Source organism: Protopterus annectens, chromosome 5.part0 (genome assembly GCF_019279795.1).
Source record: "Protopterus annectens isolate FY-2018-M chromosome 5.part0, PAN1.0, whole genome shotgun sequence".
Taxonomy (NCBI): Eukaryota; Metazoa; Chordata; order Ceratodontiformes; family Protopteridae; genus Protopterus; species Protopterus annectens.
Window position 1 is genome coordinate 366599363 of NC_056735.1, and position 17539 is coordinate 366616901.

At 42.4% G+C, this 17539-nt stretch overlaps 1 protein-coding gene across 2 annotated transcripts in view; it reads right to left on the reverse strand.

Annotated features, from left to right (window-relative positions):
• Window positions 1-1694: 1694 nt before the first annotated feature.
• Window positions 1695-17539, reverse strand: part of DDX3X (DEAD-box helicase 3 X-linked) — a 1864809-nt gene continuing 1848964 nt past the window's right edge. For both annotated transcript variants that reach the window (XM_044072327.1, XM_044072326.1), the window contains exon 18: window positions 1695-4318. In XM_044072327.1, the coding sequence (XP_043928262.1) occupies window positions 4236-4318 (83 nt within the window). In that variant the 3' untranslated portion in view covers window positions 1695-4235. The remainder of the gene's footprint in view (window positions 4319-17539) is intronic.

Consider the following 17539-nt stretch of genomic DNA (forward strand, 5'->3'; position numbering starts at 1 on the left):
GAGCAACCCCTGGAGGGGGGGTTTGAGATACATTAAGTCATTGAAGATGCTTTAGGAAAAGGCCTGCCAATCCTTTTGTGGGTCAGAAGCAGGTGAAATGTGTGTTTTTTTGTTTCTTTTTACTGGGCATGTCCATTCTACAAAGAGAAGGCATGCCGAATGTAGGCCTGTATTCTATAATGTCTGTATCCATGTCCTCACAAACAAGGATGGTTGGAATCCCTCGTAGCCCTTCAGAAATAAGGAGTCGTGGTCCCCCTTGGATGTCTGGAGCAGATGCCTGCAGTACCTCCATGGAGATGCTACTATCCCGTTCCAAGGCAATCTCAGTTACGGGTTTGACCTGTGATTTGATCGTAGGCCTAGAGCGAATCTGCAGACTGGTAGTCTCGGGAGAGACTTCAGGCCCTGGAGATGTAGCTGATGCTTCTGGCCTGGGATTCGTGGCCTTCTGATTTGCTAAAGACTTGGCTTCTGGGTTTGACGGACCCTCCATCCTTTTGGGGAAGAGTTTAAGACAGTGATTTTCCAGATATATGGAAAGCAAGTTAAGCCTACTCCATAGGGTTTTCAGGACAAATGATTTGCAGACACAGGGCAGGCCTTATGGTCATGGGAAGAACCAAGACAAAACAGGCACGGTTGATGACTGTCCTTATATGGAATCTGACATCCACATTCAGATTTGCCTTTCTTGGAGGACATTAAACTAAAGACATGATCAAAAGTACCCGTACGTACGGGTGAAGCACATTCTGTCTGGTGGCAAAGACGTTCTGAGGAGGGTGTGTGTACATGTCACTTTTACAGCCTACGCCTGATAACAGACTATATGTGAGGTACCATGCAACTTAGGTACTAAAGATTTTTGTAGACTGGTTAACATCGGGTCGCTTGGCAGGCAATCTTCCACATGTAAAGAATACTGCAACAGCAGAATAGGAGGACATCTATTACTTCTGAATCAACTCTTTGCAAAGAGGTGAAGCAAGAGTTATGTCTGACCAATACACTCCACAAGATTCTTTCTTCCTTTTCCACTTTCAACAATCCTTCCATAACAGTGCTTTAAATACTTCAGTATTAAGAACTACCTCCCAAAAAAAGAAAAACAAGGCTCAACTTCATATTTTTTGCTGGAATCATGTACACAGCACTGCAAAACAGAAGTTGTTTTTCACTTTCTTAGGCAACCTTCCCTCTGGTTTGGCAACCACCACCTGTGTTTACAGTGTGGAATAAAAAAGGTGTAATCCTTATTCAGGCAATGCAAACACTGAACCAGCAGATCTTGGCTACCGATTTGCAGAGAAAGCATTTCAGGACTAATTGGATGAAACTAGCATTAAACAGTCAACTTCTCCCAGACAGTGCTGTCTGTAAGCTAATTTCAAGTACAGCAAATGGGGGGGGGGGGGTATGGCTACAGAGACCATCTTTGCTACATGCAACTATAAAGACTGCACTACTCAGCATGAGAAATGTTAAGAATCCAGTGAAGAAAGACATGTAATATGCCTGCTCATATACTCTTGTACACAATTCACTAAAACTTATTTCACACGTATCATTCGCTTTCAACTGTGAATGTTTTATTAAAAATACACGGAACAGAATGCAACTCAAATATGAACTTTATCTGCACTTGAGTGAAAAAAAATACTAATGCTGGTTAAGGTGACTAAACCAAGAAATGGGTTTCTGCAGTTCAAAACTTTATTTTGAATAAAATCATACAGTTTAATGCACAGCTTGAGTTCTCATGCAGTGCATAGCATCTAAACTATTACAAGAGGCAAATGTGTCTACAGTGAACTGGTGTTCAAGGTCAACATTTAGCAAGTTTTGCAGGCAACTTTTCACTTGACATGTGTGCCGAATGTCAGGGATGTACTGAATATTAAAAACCTGCTTAAATGTAACTGCTGAACAAGCAATGCACTGAATATGCAAATACAACAAAGATAACCACATGTTTTAAGATTGCCATGTGCCAGACATTCACTGGAAAAAGAAACACAAACAAACAGAAAACAAAACAAACACAACTAAACAAACACATTTCAAGAATCTGGACACTTTGCAACATGTAGAAATGTGTTTCATTATTTTAAGACACAACTGTATCCAAACCTTGGCATGTTTCAAATTTTGTTCACCAATTTGATTGAACATTTCATAAGCAATAGCAAATATGCCATTGGCAGGTGTGGTTAGATTTTGAATTTTAATCCAATGACTTAAACATTAAAAGCTCACACTACCCCGAAATATATATTTTCACGCATACGGTGACATTCAACATTCAAGTGCCAGTGTTTTTGTACTGTCTTTTGGTCAAGTTTCTTTAAACTTTCAAAGAATCACTTTTAGGCTTACAAAAATAAATATTTGTCAAATGTTTAATAAATATTACACAAAACTAGCAGCAAAAAGTATCTAGAAATCTGTTGTGTGCAAATAGTTGTATTCCCAACTGTTAACCCCATGGTCCCAAATAATTCCTTGTTTAGATTCTAACCCCTTCCCATTCTTACACAAAGCTGCGTTTCAACAATCTTCAAGACATAAAAAAAGCCTGGAAGTTTAAGGACGCACACAAGACATTTATATAAAATTCTCTAAATGTGCAATAAAATAAGTCTATTTTGTAAAACCTGATGGGTACAAAATGTACAAGGGCCTAAACCTATACTAACTGAAATAGCACCATTCATGACAAGAATCACCTCAATACTGTCAAGTGCATCTACTACTCCATTGTTAAGATTCAGTACAAGGCACAACACACTTGAGAATAAATCTATTGCACTTAAGTAGTTTTTGTCATTTCTCCCATGCCACCTCAGCAGATTTTAGGCATTTCGGTTCTGGCACTCTGACCACAGTTTACCACAAAAAGTTACTGAGGCATCTTCATTGGTGGAAATATACTAGTCTTTGGCCAGATTTAGCATAACAGACTATTAATGAAATGGAAACCTATGCAACTAAAACTGTGATTAAAAACTGCACCTGAATAGCAGATCTGACACCTTGTGCAGTTTTGTACATTTACAATTCTTGTGATCTCTAAAGAATTCACATTGTACCCCCCAGTGGAGCCAGTTTACAGCATCTACCATAAGCCAAATGTTTTCAGAATCCACGCAGCTTAAACAGAGAAATGCAATTTTGTGTTTAAAATGAAGCCTGCTGCTCAATTCTTCCAGTTCTTGCCCTCTTGACCAAAAAACATCAACACTAGCATGAGTTATCAGACCAAAAATCAGCTAGATCCATTACTAGGACCACTTAGTGCTGTGATCCACTTAGCCATTCTACAACTTTGCAATTTCATTTTAAGATATGGCAGGCATTAACTTTGCTTTTAAAACTTTTCCAAGTAGATGAATCAATTAAAAATTTTCAAGTTTTTCCATATAGCCTTTAAATATTCATCACAATATTCTATCTCCTGGCTAGTTTTATTTTCTTACCTAGCTGCCGTAACACTGTCAACAGTAACAAAGAAAGGAGTTCCTGCATTTACAAGTGTTAACAATGAAAACAGTGCTTTACATTTTAAGATCCTTACAGTAATATTTTGACTGGAATGGCTTATAAAAGACTATCAAATTCTAACAGGTACCTTATCCAGGATAGAGTGAGCAAATCAGAACTCAAACTTGGTACAGTCTGCCACATTAAAATCGGCAATGTCATTTTATATGCCTTGAAGCTCTACACTTCAGAGCAATAATGCAGGCTACCACACAAGTTTCTTTGTAACAATGTTTGCATGAATAAAACAATGATTTCTGCTCATGTTCTCTCATCCCTGTGTGCCAAGGTTTGATTTTTCTGCCCAAGTTCAAATAGATTTTTCAACTAAAGATTACATCTCAGGCCTGACTGAGCCAACAGGACACTAAAATAAAAAAATAATTCTTGTCTAAAGTTAAAGGCACAGTACATTAACAAACAAATGATCCTCAGTTAAATAATAAATGCAGTCTGAAAAAAATCTACTCCAAAAATCTACGACGATATGACCTTCAAAGCAACCATTTTCTTTCACTGTTGCAACTGCTGGCTTTCTTCTTATGCCGTTGAGCTCCCCTCCAACATCTCAGAGAATCACAGCTGGTAATGTACTGCAAGTTCTTGAAGCTACACAAGGTATAGTCTGGCTAAGTTACATGTGGTTTCCATTTAGCTTGTTTGGCAAGGTGGCCTCATCTGCAGTATGTACTTCAATTATTTCCCCACCAGTCAACACCCTGGGAGCTGTAGTTGCCACCATAACCATCACTGCTATAAAAGTTTCCATAGCCACCTAGAAATAAAAAAAACAAAAGTTAATACCCTTGCAATAAAAGTACATAAACAGGCTGTATCAACTCTACACAATGACAACCAGTTTAAAAACATGAAAACAGTGGGCTATTAGAACAGTGCAAGATAAGGGTCAACCTGCAGCTGGCAACCTAGTAATGTGTTGTTTTAATTTACCAAATGCATGCATAGCCAAAACCCTAAAGGATCCATTTAAAATTTCTAGAGCACAATAAACTTGGCTTGTAATTGCCCCCCCCCCCCCGTTTGTGTGTGTTGATCCAAAAAACTATTTTCTCAAATTCTTACCATATACAACAGTCATCATTAACTTGTGACCACCCTCTCTGCCAAAATTAGCCTTCAGCAACTTAGAGAGAGTTCTGTAGTATATATTACTTTCTAATGGTATTTAGATTTCCTTCTACAAATTCTGACGTTTCACACATGCTCAACTAAAACTAGTCTAAGCAAGTTCAGTTACTAAATATTTACAAAGAAAAGTGCAGCCATCCCTGCATGACTGATTCTGGCCTGGTACTGTACAGAGTTACTGAAGCTAAAAGGTAGGAAAAGTCCTGACCCCCCCCCCCCTTCAGATCAAATACTGAAGACTTCACAGAAATTACCCCCCGCCCCAGATCATTTCTGTTTTTGCCTTCACTTGACAAAGTTCTTCCAACAAAAAGCTGGAATTAACATCTCATATTAGCTTTCTACCGTGCTGCTAACAGAAAAACAACAAAAAAAGTTATGTCTTAACTATAACGTTCCATTTGTGTTGCTGATCTTCACTTATCCTCGACTGTGAGGTTTGGTTCTGTATCTCGGAACAGACTCTGCCGTTATTCCAGCTCATGCATTCCAAAAACTCTTGAGCTCAGCTTTACCCAGAATGCTCCTCTCAAGATTACTTCAGATCGAGTTTGCATAATACAGTGACATACTAGAAATAACAGATCAGAGACCATTAACTCTATTTATAAGGGGATAGTATTCTGTTAGGATAAATCCGTTCCAAGAAAAAAGCCCAAAAGGCAGGGGGAAAAAGGGTGGGAATGTCAAGGAAAAGTGAAGACAGACACAGATGGAATATTATGGTAAGACAACTTTATCTGATGTTATCAATCTTCACAATCCTTGACTGTGGGACAGAGTCCCCAGCTACCGAAATCTTGGGAGGTCTCATGAAAATACATTCTTAAGCACCATTGAATCGAATGATTTTTGCCCCATACAGACCAGATCTAGCTTCAAATGAGTAGTAAGGAGATGCAGGGATCATGATGCCCAAGTATTAGCTGCACATCATACTTCTCAACCTGAAAACATCAAAAATCTGGACAAGGCCCATGAAAAATAGGTACAAATCTGTATGTGGATTAAGGTCAAATTTGCATACATAATCATGTAACCTAGCCCACTCCAATGGAATTGTGGGATACCAACTTTTAAACGCAAACTGAAGAAGAGAACCAAAATACAGGTTCATAGGTAGGTACTAGGCTATTGGCCCTAGGGCCTATATAAGCCTAGCCAAAAAAGGACCCTGGCATTCACCACCCAAGAAAATTATTTTCCTGTGCCCCTGACGAGCACTGCCACATAGGTGATCCCCGGGGTGAATTTCCTATTTCCCATCCAATCAAGATTTTCTTGATGAGCGCTAATGAGGAGCTTTGCTTGATATAGATATGTAGTTTGTTCCAGAGTATGGGAAGTCTCTGGGATAGGAGTCTATCCCTTCAGCATGTTCTGTTTATTTTGGTGACAAGGTTTAGGTTAGTAGAGCGTGTAGCACGGAGGGATTGGGATTTCTTTAAGTGGAGCATGTCCAACAGCTCTGGGTTTGACATAGCTTTGTATGTTAGGCAGACATCGCCTCTGAGTAAGCGATATGCAACGGAGTAAAGCTGGCGTTTTTTGAGTGGTCTACGTAGGGCATCTGAGGCTGCTAATCCTCTTTGTGAGGTATTTCTGCGGCCTTTCCAACTGTTGTAATGTCTTGTGAGGTGCAAACCAAAAGGGGAGTTGTACTCTAGAACGGGTCTAATGAGTGACGAGTAGAGGGGAACAATGACCTTTTTTCCTGGATGAGAAACCTTTTGTGATGAGGTGTGCCACGTAGAAGGATTCCTGACTACCATGGCAATGTGATTATTAAAAGATAGACTACTGTCCCACCTGTGTCCCAAGGTCTCACATCACACTTTCGGTGTTAAGTAGACTACCACCTATGTGGTAGCTCATAGGTACAGAGTTTTTGCCAAAGGGGATGACAATGCACTTTTTGGCACTGAGCTTGAGGCCATGGCTTTGACACCAGGCATCTGTCTCAGTGAGGTCCTTTTGTAGGATGTCCACATCGTTAGGAGTTTCGATTATGGCTTCTAGTGGCTCCTAGTTTGCAGTAATCTGCGAACTTCCATTAGACAAAGACCTTCTGTGTTAGCCTGTACTTCAGAAAAGTAGATACCAAACAGGAGAGGACCCAGGACTGAAACCCTGTGGTACTCCACTTGTCACTGGTCTGAAGTCGGATTTGGAGTCTTCTACTTTCACAGTGTGGTTTCTGTCAGCCAGATGGCAACCCATCTTGTGACATGAGGATTTATACTTAGTTTAGTGAGTTTATCTATAATTCCAGAGTGGGGGGTGGTGTCAAAAGCCTTGGCGAGACCTAGATAGGCTGTGTGAACCACCTTACCTCTCATCTACAGCTTTGGTGACTGCTTTAAAGAAGTCTATCAGGTTTAGGAGACATGATCAGCCTTTTGTTTATAAGTTCCATGATGATAAGTTTGGCCTTGCAGACCAGGCTCATTAGGCTAATGGGGCGGTAGTTCCTGGGGTCAGTGGTGGCTCTCCCTTTGTGGGGTGGGATAACCGTCGCTGTGCGACATTCAGTGGGCACAAAGCCTGAGGTGAGGCTATGACTGAACATGGTGCTTAGGTGGGGTGCCAGTTCATTCTGTAGCTCGTGTAGAATGCAGCCTGGAATGTTGTCAGTTCCCATGGATGCTGTGTTCTTGTCTTTGGACAGTGTGGGTTTTACCTGTGCAGCCATGATTACAGGAACTTTGCATTCTTCAGGTACAGAGATGGGCCCTTTAGGGGCTGAGAGGGGGGTAAAGTTAGCACTGAACTTATCTGCCAGGATGTTGGCAATATCAGTTGGTTCTGTACATTTAGTGCCACTGTGCTGTTACTCAGAGCAGATCTGAGTGTTGCTACAGAATGCTTTGTGGTTGTCTTTAGAATCAGTGGTGATTTCCTTTTTGTAATTAGCTTTGGAGAATTTTATGAGGGATCTCAGCTTCTTACTGAGGCTGAATAGGGAGTACCTCCAATCATGGGATTTTATTCTTTTTTGCAACAGTTTCTTCCTTCTGTTGTAGAGTTTATGGCAGAGGACCACCAGATTGGGTTCCTTTATTTGGAGGATAGCATCTTGGTTCTGTTAGGGATAGCACGATCCATGCACTCGTGTAAGTGCTTATAAAATGCATTTGTGTAGGATTCAGCAGTCGTACCTCTATTGTCTGTCTGCATGGGTGTCGTGAAATTTGGCACTTTTCTGTCTTAAGAAGCGTGTGAAGTTGGCTTTGGAGACATTTTTTACAGTGGTTTCCCCCACTAGGGGGTGGGGGCGAGATGTGGATGTCTAGGGTGATTAGCTTGTGGTCAGATCTGACCAACGAGGAATTGACCTCTGGTGTGGAACACCAGTCGCCCATGTTGGTAATGGCCACGTCTAGCATATTGCAGCCCCTGGTGGGGATGTGGATAAGTTGATCCAAGGTGTTGGAATTTATGAATTTCAGAAAACGTTGAGCAAGAGAGTTGGTACATGAGTAGTTTTCCCAGTTAATGATGGGGTAGTTGAATTTGCCCACTATTAGGCTGTTGGGTTGCACCCCAATATTTTCCAGTGTATCAAGAAATGAGGAGTGGGGATCCTGGGGCATGGTGGGGGATCTGCAACAAATTACAATTTGGATTGCGGTCTTGCCCAGAGTTAGTTGCACTTGGATAATCTCGGATGCATTACGCTGAGCAACTAGCCATGAGGTGTGGATATCCTTAATGAATATGGACACACCCCTTTCGTGTTTCGGTCCAGCTTAGGTGGCCGAAAGGTGTGTCATGAATTATAGCCTGGTAATGCAGTGGTGCTCTCTGGAGCCTTGAACCAGGTCTCTGTTGCTGCACAGATGTCGATGTTCTCCATTTTAAGGAGTACCTCGAGTGAATGCATTTTGAGGTTTAGACTTCTAGCAATGAGTAGCATTACCCTCAGATTTTGCTTGCTTGTACCGGTTACGGAGGTGAATTTGTCATTTGAACCTTGCCTACAAAAGGCACTATAGGGGTGGCAAGAGCCTTAGCCAGTGTCCAGAATCCCAAGGGCGACAGGTGCAGGCCATCTCTGGCAAAGCATTGTGGTCTGTCGATCAAGTTATCCCAGGCAGACAGATACTGGATCCTCTTAGAATGACACCAGAAGCTTAGCCAATTGAAGTCAATAATTTTGTTCTTGTACTGTGGTAGCAAGGGTGATGGCACACACACACATACATTATATTATATAGACATATATATACATATATAAAACTAAATAAATAAAAGGACAGTAGTGTAAGCCACAGGCATCTTGCACAGCTTCTTGCAATTACATTTTTTTGGAGGGGGGAGGACAAACATTTTGGAAAGTTGGTAGAATAAAATGTGCTACCACAATGCATTTCACTGCCAAGTCTTGAACTCAAGACCCTGTGTACTACAGTCAGAGCAACATACCACTATACCAAATCAGCAGTTTGTTGAAAGATAGGAAGACTGAAACTTAAATGGCTATCATTTAGTGAATTCAGCTCTCACTTCACACCATAGCTCTGAATCTCTTAGCACAAAAAACCTGGACAAAATCAATACTGAGGGAATACAACCTCAAAATAGGGATACATTTCAAATACTGATCTTATAAACTAAATTGCTAGAATATAAGGTTTTGTGTTATCATTTATTTTCTGAAGAATACAAAGTCTGAAATTCAAATGCCTGCCATTATTTAGTGAATTAAATCCATCTGTGATTTGCCACAATCGTGAAAAGCAATACTTATGTTATAAACTTAGAAAATTGCTAGAATAAAAAGTTTTGTTACCATTTATTTTCTGAAGAATATGAAGTTTGAAATTAAATGACTGTCATTTAGTGAATTAAATCCTTTAATGACCCTGAAAAGGTACAGTTTTGTACCTACCCATAACTGTAGATGTTCGAGTGTATACACTGCTGCAGTCATTACACTTGGGTTATCCTGCCATCAGGCGATTCCCCAGTCGGCCTGAGTTCCAAAGACTTGGGGTATATAAGATGCAGTCGACGCCATTTTCTTCAGTTTTTCTTGCCCCAGATGTCAGGTGCCTCTAAATAGGTAGGCAATTCCAATTGCTAATAAAACATACATAAGAAAAGCAAACAACTTACAGCTACCAGCAAATACTCCCCACAGGTAGTAAAGCATAGAAAACCTAGGTACGTACCAGCCAGTAAGAGGGGAAGGAGGGAGGGTAAACTGGACTGCAGCAGTGTATACACCCAAACATCTACATTTATGGTAGGTACAAAACTGTACTATGTTCATGTTACACTGCTGCAGTCATTACACTTGGGTAGAATCCCAAAGCTGAGGTAGGGTGGCTAGTTCTATAAGGCATTAGGGGTAGCTATAAGGCCCTGCAGCACTGCAGTGGCGAAGCCAGCTCTGGATTTAGAGTACAGAGGCAGATGGTAATGCTTGGTGAAGGTATGTACAGAACTCCAAGTTGCTGCTTCTAAAATATCTTTGGTAGGTACTCCCCTGAGGTAAGGCAGTTGAAGTGGCTGTTGCCCTGGTGGTGTGAGATCTAATGCTGCTAGGTGCAGGTTTTCCATGGTATGTGTAGCAGAAACGTATGCAATGTCCTATCCATTTTGAAATAGTCTGTTGAAATGGTTTTTCCCTGTGCTCCTGCAGCATATGCTAACAATAATTGCTCAGATTTTCTGAAAGCTTTGGTTTTGTCCAAGTAGAAGCACAACTGCCTGTGAATGTCCAAAGAATGCAGTAGTATCTCTCCTTTACTCTGTGGTTTAGGATAAAAGTTGGCAGGTGTATAAGTTTGGTTTAGAGCCACACTGGATACCACCTTTGGCATAAACGTAAGGTTAGTTCTTAAAGACACCCTGTCCTGGTGGAAAATGAGGAAAGGTTCCACTGCCATTAGTGCCTGTAATTCTGAAACTCTTCAAGCTGATGTTACTGCCAGGAGCAGAGCAGTTTTCCAAGAGATGTATTTTAATTCTGCTGTGTTAGCTGGCTCAAAAGGAGGTAAAGTTAATTTTTCCAAAACAAAGTTGAGGTCCCAAGTTGGAGTAGGTGCTCTATGGGGCGGTATTAAGTTTTCAGCCCCTCTGAGGTACTGTTTTAACAGAGGATGAGAGAAAATTGGTGGATCCGTGTTGTAATGAGCAGAGACGGCAGAGGCGTGGATCCTGATGAATGAGAAGGAGAGGCCTTTGTCCAGCATCTCAGTTAAGTATTGTAGTATCTGAGGAATGTTTGGGACAAGAGGGTCAAGGCTGTGAGCTTGGTTCCAGGCACAGAATCTCTTCCATTTATCCGAATAGGCCTTCCTGGTACTAGGCCTTCTGGCCTACAGAATGACATCCATAACAGCTTTGGAGAGAGGTATTGCTTGCTTGACTAAGGAATCTTCCATGCAGCTAGGTTTAAGGTCTTTAGCTGGCTGTGTAGTATTTTGATTGTTGCGCTGAGTCAGCAGATGTGGGATTTGAGGCAAAATCCAGGGTGGTTCTTGTGCCAAGCTCCTTAAGATTAGGTACCAGTGCTGGCGTGGCCAGTCTGGTGCAATCAGGATCATCTTTGGCTCTTCTTGCCTGGCTTTTAGGAGTACCTTTGGCAGGAGAGGTAGTGGTGGGAAAGCGTATACTTTTAGGTTCTCCCAGCTGAATGAGAGGGCATCCACTTTCCATGCTTGTGGATGGTAACTCCTTGTGCAGAATTTTTGTAGCTGGCAGTTTATTGGTGATGCAAACAGATCTATGCCCGGGCTACACCATTTCTGTGTTATCATTCTGAATATTTGTGGATTCAATTCCCATTCGTGGGGATCCATGAGGTTTCTGCTTAAGTCGTCTGCCAGTGTGTTTTTCTCTCCTGGCAGGAATTGTGCTTGCAGATGAACTTGAAAGTTTACAGCTGTGTTCCACAAGGTCATGGCTTGTCTGCATAGGGGTAAGGAGTGAGTGCCCCCTTGCTTGTTTATGTACCACATCTGTGGTGTTGTCTGTCTTTAGAAGTAGTTGCCCTGGATGCAGCAGGTCCTTGAAAGCTATAAGGGCATTTTGTACAGCTAGCATCTCTTTTTGATTGATGTGAAGACGCCTTTGTTCTGAGGGCCACGTGCCCTGAATACATATGCCTGCCATGTGTGCTCCCCAGGCATAATCCGATGCATCTGTTGTCAGTGTTTGCCTGGCTGTGGGTTGTGTAAAAGGCTGTCCCTTGTTGAGGTGACAAGCTTGCGCCCACCATTGAAACTCTTGTTGAAGTCAAGGGATTAATGGTATAACTGTTTCCAAACTTTGACAGTGTTGAGACCATACATTCTTTAGGTACCATTGCAGTTTCCTCATATGCAGTCTGGCATATGGAATTAGTAGTATGCAGGATGCCATGTAACCCAAGGCCAGCAGAATTCTTGCAGGGAGTTGGGTCTTTGTTGCCATCAATTGAAAATATTGAGTCAGTTGTCCTTGCTTGTCTGGCGTGAGATAAGCCATCTGGGCCGTTGTGTTCAAGCGGGCACCCAGGAATATAATCTCTTGTGACGACACTAGTTTTGATTTCTTTTCGTTTACTGTGTACCCCAGGCAACTTAACTTTTTTACAAACGCTAGATGCTTTAGAAATATGTCCTTGCTCTCTGCTTGAATCAAGCAGTCATCCAGGTACGGATAAATTTGAATTCCTTTCTGTCTGCAAAATGCAATTACTGGTGCCAGGCACTTTGTGAAGACCCTGGGTGCAGTAGATAATCCAAAGGGCAGTGCAGAGAATTGGTAGTGCATTGAACCAGCTATGAATCTGAGGTATCTTCTGCAGTTCTGTCTGATAGGGACATGCAGGTATGCCTCCTTGAGGTCCAAAGTCACGAGCCAAGCTTTCTTGCCCAGCATGGGAAGAGGCTGCTGTAGTGTCAACATTTTGAATTTCGGAACATCCAGGTAAGTGTTTAGAGATGAAAGATCCAGAATGGGCCTCCAGGCTTTGTCCTTTTTGGGTACCAGAAAGAGCCTTGAGTAAAATCCTTGCCCTTGCTCCTGTGATGGTACCTTTTGAACAGCTCTCATATCCATGAGTGCTGTAATTTTTTTTTGAGCCTCTGCCCATTGGTTTGGTGGCAGATTTGGCATTCCTTTTAACCTTGGCAGTGTGTGAAAGTGGAACCTGTAACCTTGAAATACAATGTTGAGAACCTATTTGTCTTTGGTGATCATTTGCCAATTGTGGTAGAAGAGTGCCAGTTTTCCTCCCAAGGGGGCTGCCAAGAGAGATTTATTTGGCAGCTGTAGTGGGAAGTCATTGGAGCAGCTTTTTATATGATTGGGGCCTGTCTTCCCCTTCTTTCTGGCCTGATGCAACCCATTGTCGAGGCCTATAAGGACCTTGCATTTGACCTCTACCTCTTGGACGTCTGTATCTTCCCCTTTGAGGTCTGTCTGTAATTGGAAAGGACCAATTCTTAGTTGGCCAGTTTCTGCTAAATCTAGGAGGCTGAACCTGTAAGAAATCCTTCACTGTTTGCATAGATTTTGCCTTATCCTCCATTTTCTTTAATACCTCTTCTGCCTTAACTGCAAATAACACATCCTGCTGCAAAGGTGCATCCAATAATTTTGCTTTAACATGATCTGGTAACGTATGTTCTTTTAACCAAGCATGTCTTCTAATGACGGAGCCTGTAACTGCTGCTCTGCAGGAGGCCTCTAGAGAATCAAAACCACATTGCAAAGTATGCTTTCCCACTTGTTCAACATCCATGCAATAAATCCTGCATTTCCTTAAAATTAGGAGGATCTGATTCTGGAAGCATTTTTTGTTTCAACTGAGACAGTAGAAATTGCTGATATTTTAGCATGTGAAACTGGCAATTTAAGGCTCTCATTGCTAAAGTTGCAGACATATATACTTTCTTTCCCCATCTGTCTAATGCTCTGGAATTGCTGTCAGAGGGAACTGGATTCTTGTCTGAGGAGGCCTTAACTCCTTTGGGTCCCTGAGAAATAGTTTCAGGGTCAGCTACAGAGCTTTTATGCAGAAATTTGTGCGAGTCAGGGACTCTGAAGTATCTGTTAGGTTTAACAAGGGCTGGAGGTAAGGAATCAGAATTTAAGCTGGATTCAGTATGCACATCATCCACAATATCTAACACTGGCGGAATAGCAAGGGGTCTGTGTTGAGGTAATAAAAGGAAGTCTCTCAGCCTTTTCTTGGATTCTGAGTAATCCTGGCCTTCCCAGTGGAAATGCTCCCTCATGGTATGTAGGGCTTCCCCAAAGGAGTAGTCCTCAGGCAGTGAGGCTGATGGAATTGATTCCTCAGCATCAGAATCCTCATAAGGAGGTAAAGAATATCCTAGGTCTGAGGATGAATCAGAAGAGATGGACACCTGGTCGGATGAGTCAGTCTGCATCCTGTCTGGGCCTTTTACCAGGAGCGGGATGGGACCCCCTGATCAGAGTGATTAGGTCTTTGGCCATTTTGAGCATTTGTTTCTTAGGCATGGAGGCCTGTCCGGGAGAATGCTGTATTTGTTTCTTTGATTTTAAAGGAGGCTTAGACTTAGCTGAGGGTTTAATGCTTAACTGAGTAGGTCTGAAGACACCCTCTGAAGCTGTGGGATGCTCAGCTACTCCGGATCCCTCTGAAAGGTTAGTCTTGGTAGGCTGAATAACTTATGCATCCGAAGGCCCAGCCATCTCCACTTGGGAGTCAGAGGTGGCCTGTGGTTCTACAGAAGCGGTCGTCAGGGGCTGCGAAGGCGCCTCGCTGAAAACCGGAGAAATGGCGACTGGCCTAGAAAAGGCTTCGTCAGTTTTGGGTCTCGGATGCCTATCCTTGTCTTTGCGTTTTTTTATGTATTCCGGTCATCGGAAGTTCTGATGGCATGGTATAATTGAATTTTCTACCAAAATAATGTCGGGCAAAATCAAACCGACGTTTAATAGTGTGCTTGTTAAACCTAGCACAAAACCGACAACCAGTGACGTCGTGGTCTGGGCCTATGCATGGGATACAATAGGAATGGAAATCCTTATGAGGTATTTGCTTCCCACAAGAAATACAGTTATTAACTTTTACTGACATCGGTCTGAGGCAAGAAAAAGTTTCCCCAACAGGGTACTTAGCTTTGTAGAAGACATCGGTTCTGGATTCGGAATGAAAATCTCAGGAGACGACCGGCACTTGCGAACTGCTTTTGCTTCGGGCACCGCGCGGCAAGAAAGACTGAAGAAAATGGCGTCGGCTGCATCTTATATACCCCTGCTCTGCACTGACGTCAGGAAGGAGGCAACAGCAACCGACGCCGGACCAAGACTTTGGAACTCAGGCCGACTGGGGAACTGCCTGACGGCAGGATAACCCAAGTGTAATGACTGCAGCAGTGTAACACGATGAACATCCACAGATTTTATGAGGAACAGGTGGTGGCTAGGGACTTTAGGCTCTTTTTACCTTGTACCCAAGGTACAGGGTTTGAGCCTGAGAACCTCTAGCCACCAGGTGTAACACACACACACACACACACACACACACCTTTGCTCACAGAAATGTTTAATACACATTTGCTCACAGAACGACAGAATAATCATCAAAACTGGGAAAAAATGAAAAATAAGAAAAGAAGTTGGGGAAAAAGTCGGAAATGAAGGGATGCTACTCGGGAATCATGGCACCCCATTATTTGGACCACAAAACTTGATAAAAATCGAGTAATTCGGTATGGTTGGGAGGTATGCTGCACATATATATCATCTATAGTACAGAAGCACTGACATGGAAGGCTGCAGAAGTGGCTACTGCTCTTGTAGAATGTGTCTATTAGTCCTGGCAGTTGCACTTTCCTTTTGTTATAAATGAAGGTTATGCATTCCTTGAGTCATTTAGCTGAAGTAACCTTAAAAACTGCCTTCCACAGAGCCACAGAAGAGAAGGAAACAACTGATCACATTTTCTGAATTCCTTTGTTCTATAAAGACAGAAATGTAATTGTCTGAAAGTACAGTTGTGTACACTTACCATAAATGTAGATGTTCAAGTGTATTCACTGTTGCAGTCATTACATTTGGGTAATCTGATGGCAGGCTGCCCTCAGTCGGCCTGATTAAAGTCTTGTGTCCTGTGTCGTCAGGGGTATAAAACATGTATCAGACGCCATTACATCAGTTTTTCTTGCCGCAGATATCAGGTGCCCCCCTAATGGGGAGCCAATAAAATTAAAAAAATACAAAAATATACCACCAACAAAAAGCAAATACACCAAAAAGGCTTTTAAGCATAATAAAAGAAAGTAGAGGTATAGCCAGAGAAAAGTAGGGGCTGGAGGGAGGGTAACCAGGACTGCAACAGTGAATACACTTGAACATCTACATTTATGGCAAGTGTACACAACTGTACTATGTTCATCGTGTTTCACTGTTGCAGTCATTACATTTGGGTAGATTCCCAAAGCTATGGTTGGGAGAAGGTGTTTATACAGCATTAGGACCAGCTATAAGGCCCTGCAAGACAGCAGTGGCAAAACCAGATCTGGATTTAGAGAAAATTGGTAAATGATAATGCTTGGTGAAAATATGCACAGAACTCCAGGTAGCAGCTTCTAGAATATCCCTGGTAGGAACACCTCTGAGAAAGGCTGCAGAAGTAGATGCAGCCCTGGTGGAGTGAGATCTAATCCCTTGGGGGATATGTTTTCCATGGTGCTTATAGCAGAAATGAATGCAATGGCTTATCCATTTAGAAATGGTTTGCTTTGAAATAGCCTTCCCCTCTGCCCCTGCAGCAAATGCTACCAGCAATCGGTCAGATTTTCTTCGAGATTTAGTCCTGTCCAAGTAGCATCTAAGTTGTCTGTGCACATCCAATGAATGCATAATCCATTCCCCTTTGTTCTGTGGACTGGAAAAGAAGGTTGGCAAATGAATGGACTGAATAACAGCCACACTGGAAACCACCTTGGGCATGAAGGATGGATTGGTCCTCAGAAATATCCTGTCCACATGAAAGATGATGAAAGGCTCCACTGCCATAAGGGCCTGTAATTCAGACATCCTTCTAGCTGAAGTGATTGTTAAAAGGAAGACTGCTTTCCGAGAAAGAAATTTTAAGTCTGCAGTAGCAGCTGGCTCGAAAGTAGGTAGAGTGAGCTTCTCCAAAACAACGTTAAGGTCCCAGGCAGGGGTAGTAGTTCTCCTGGGTGGTCTCAAGTTCTTTGCCCCTCTGAGATGCTGCTTAAACAGAGGATGAGAGAAGAGGGGTGGTTCTGTGTTATAGTGAGCTGAAATAGCTGAAGTGTGGATTTTAATAGAGGAAAAAGACAGGCCCTTGTGAAGCATCCCAGTTAAGTATTGCAAAATCTGAGGTAAATTGGGCGCTGCTGTGCTCATCCCTAAAGATTGTTTCCAGGCACAGAATCTTTTCCATTTGTCAGCATAAGATTTTCTAGTACTAGGCCTTCTCGCCTCCAAGATGACATCTATCACAGGTTTGCTGAGGGATGATAATGGTGAATTTAAGTGATTAGCCAGGCTGCAAGGTTCAGTGTTGGAAGCTGAGGGTGCAGAATTTGGTTCTCCTGCTGAGACAGCAGGGAAGGGGGACTGAGGCAGGTGCCATGGAGATATTTTTGACACACTTCGCAGGAGTGGGTACCAGTGTTGCCGTGGTCAGTCTGGAGCAATCAAAATAATTCTTGGTTTGTCCTGTTTGACTTTTAGCAGAACTTTGGAGAGCGGAAGCAGAGGGGGAAAGGCGTAGACTGATAGTTTTTTCAGCTGAAGGACATAGCATCCACTTTCCAGGCTTCTTTGTGGGGAGTCCTTGTGCAATACTTTGTCCAACTGGTAGTTCTGGGGTGAGGCAAATAGATCT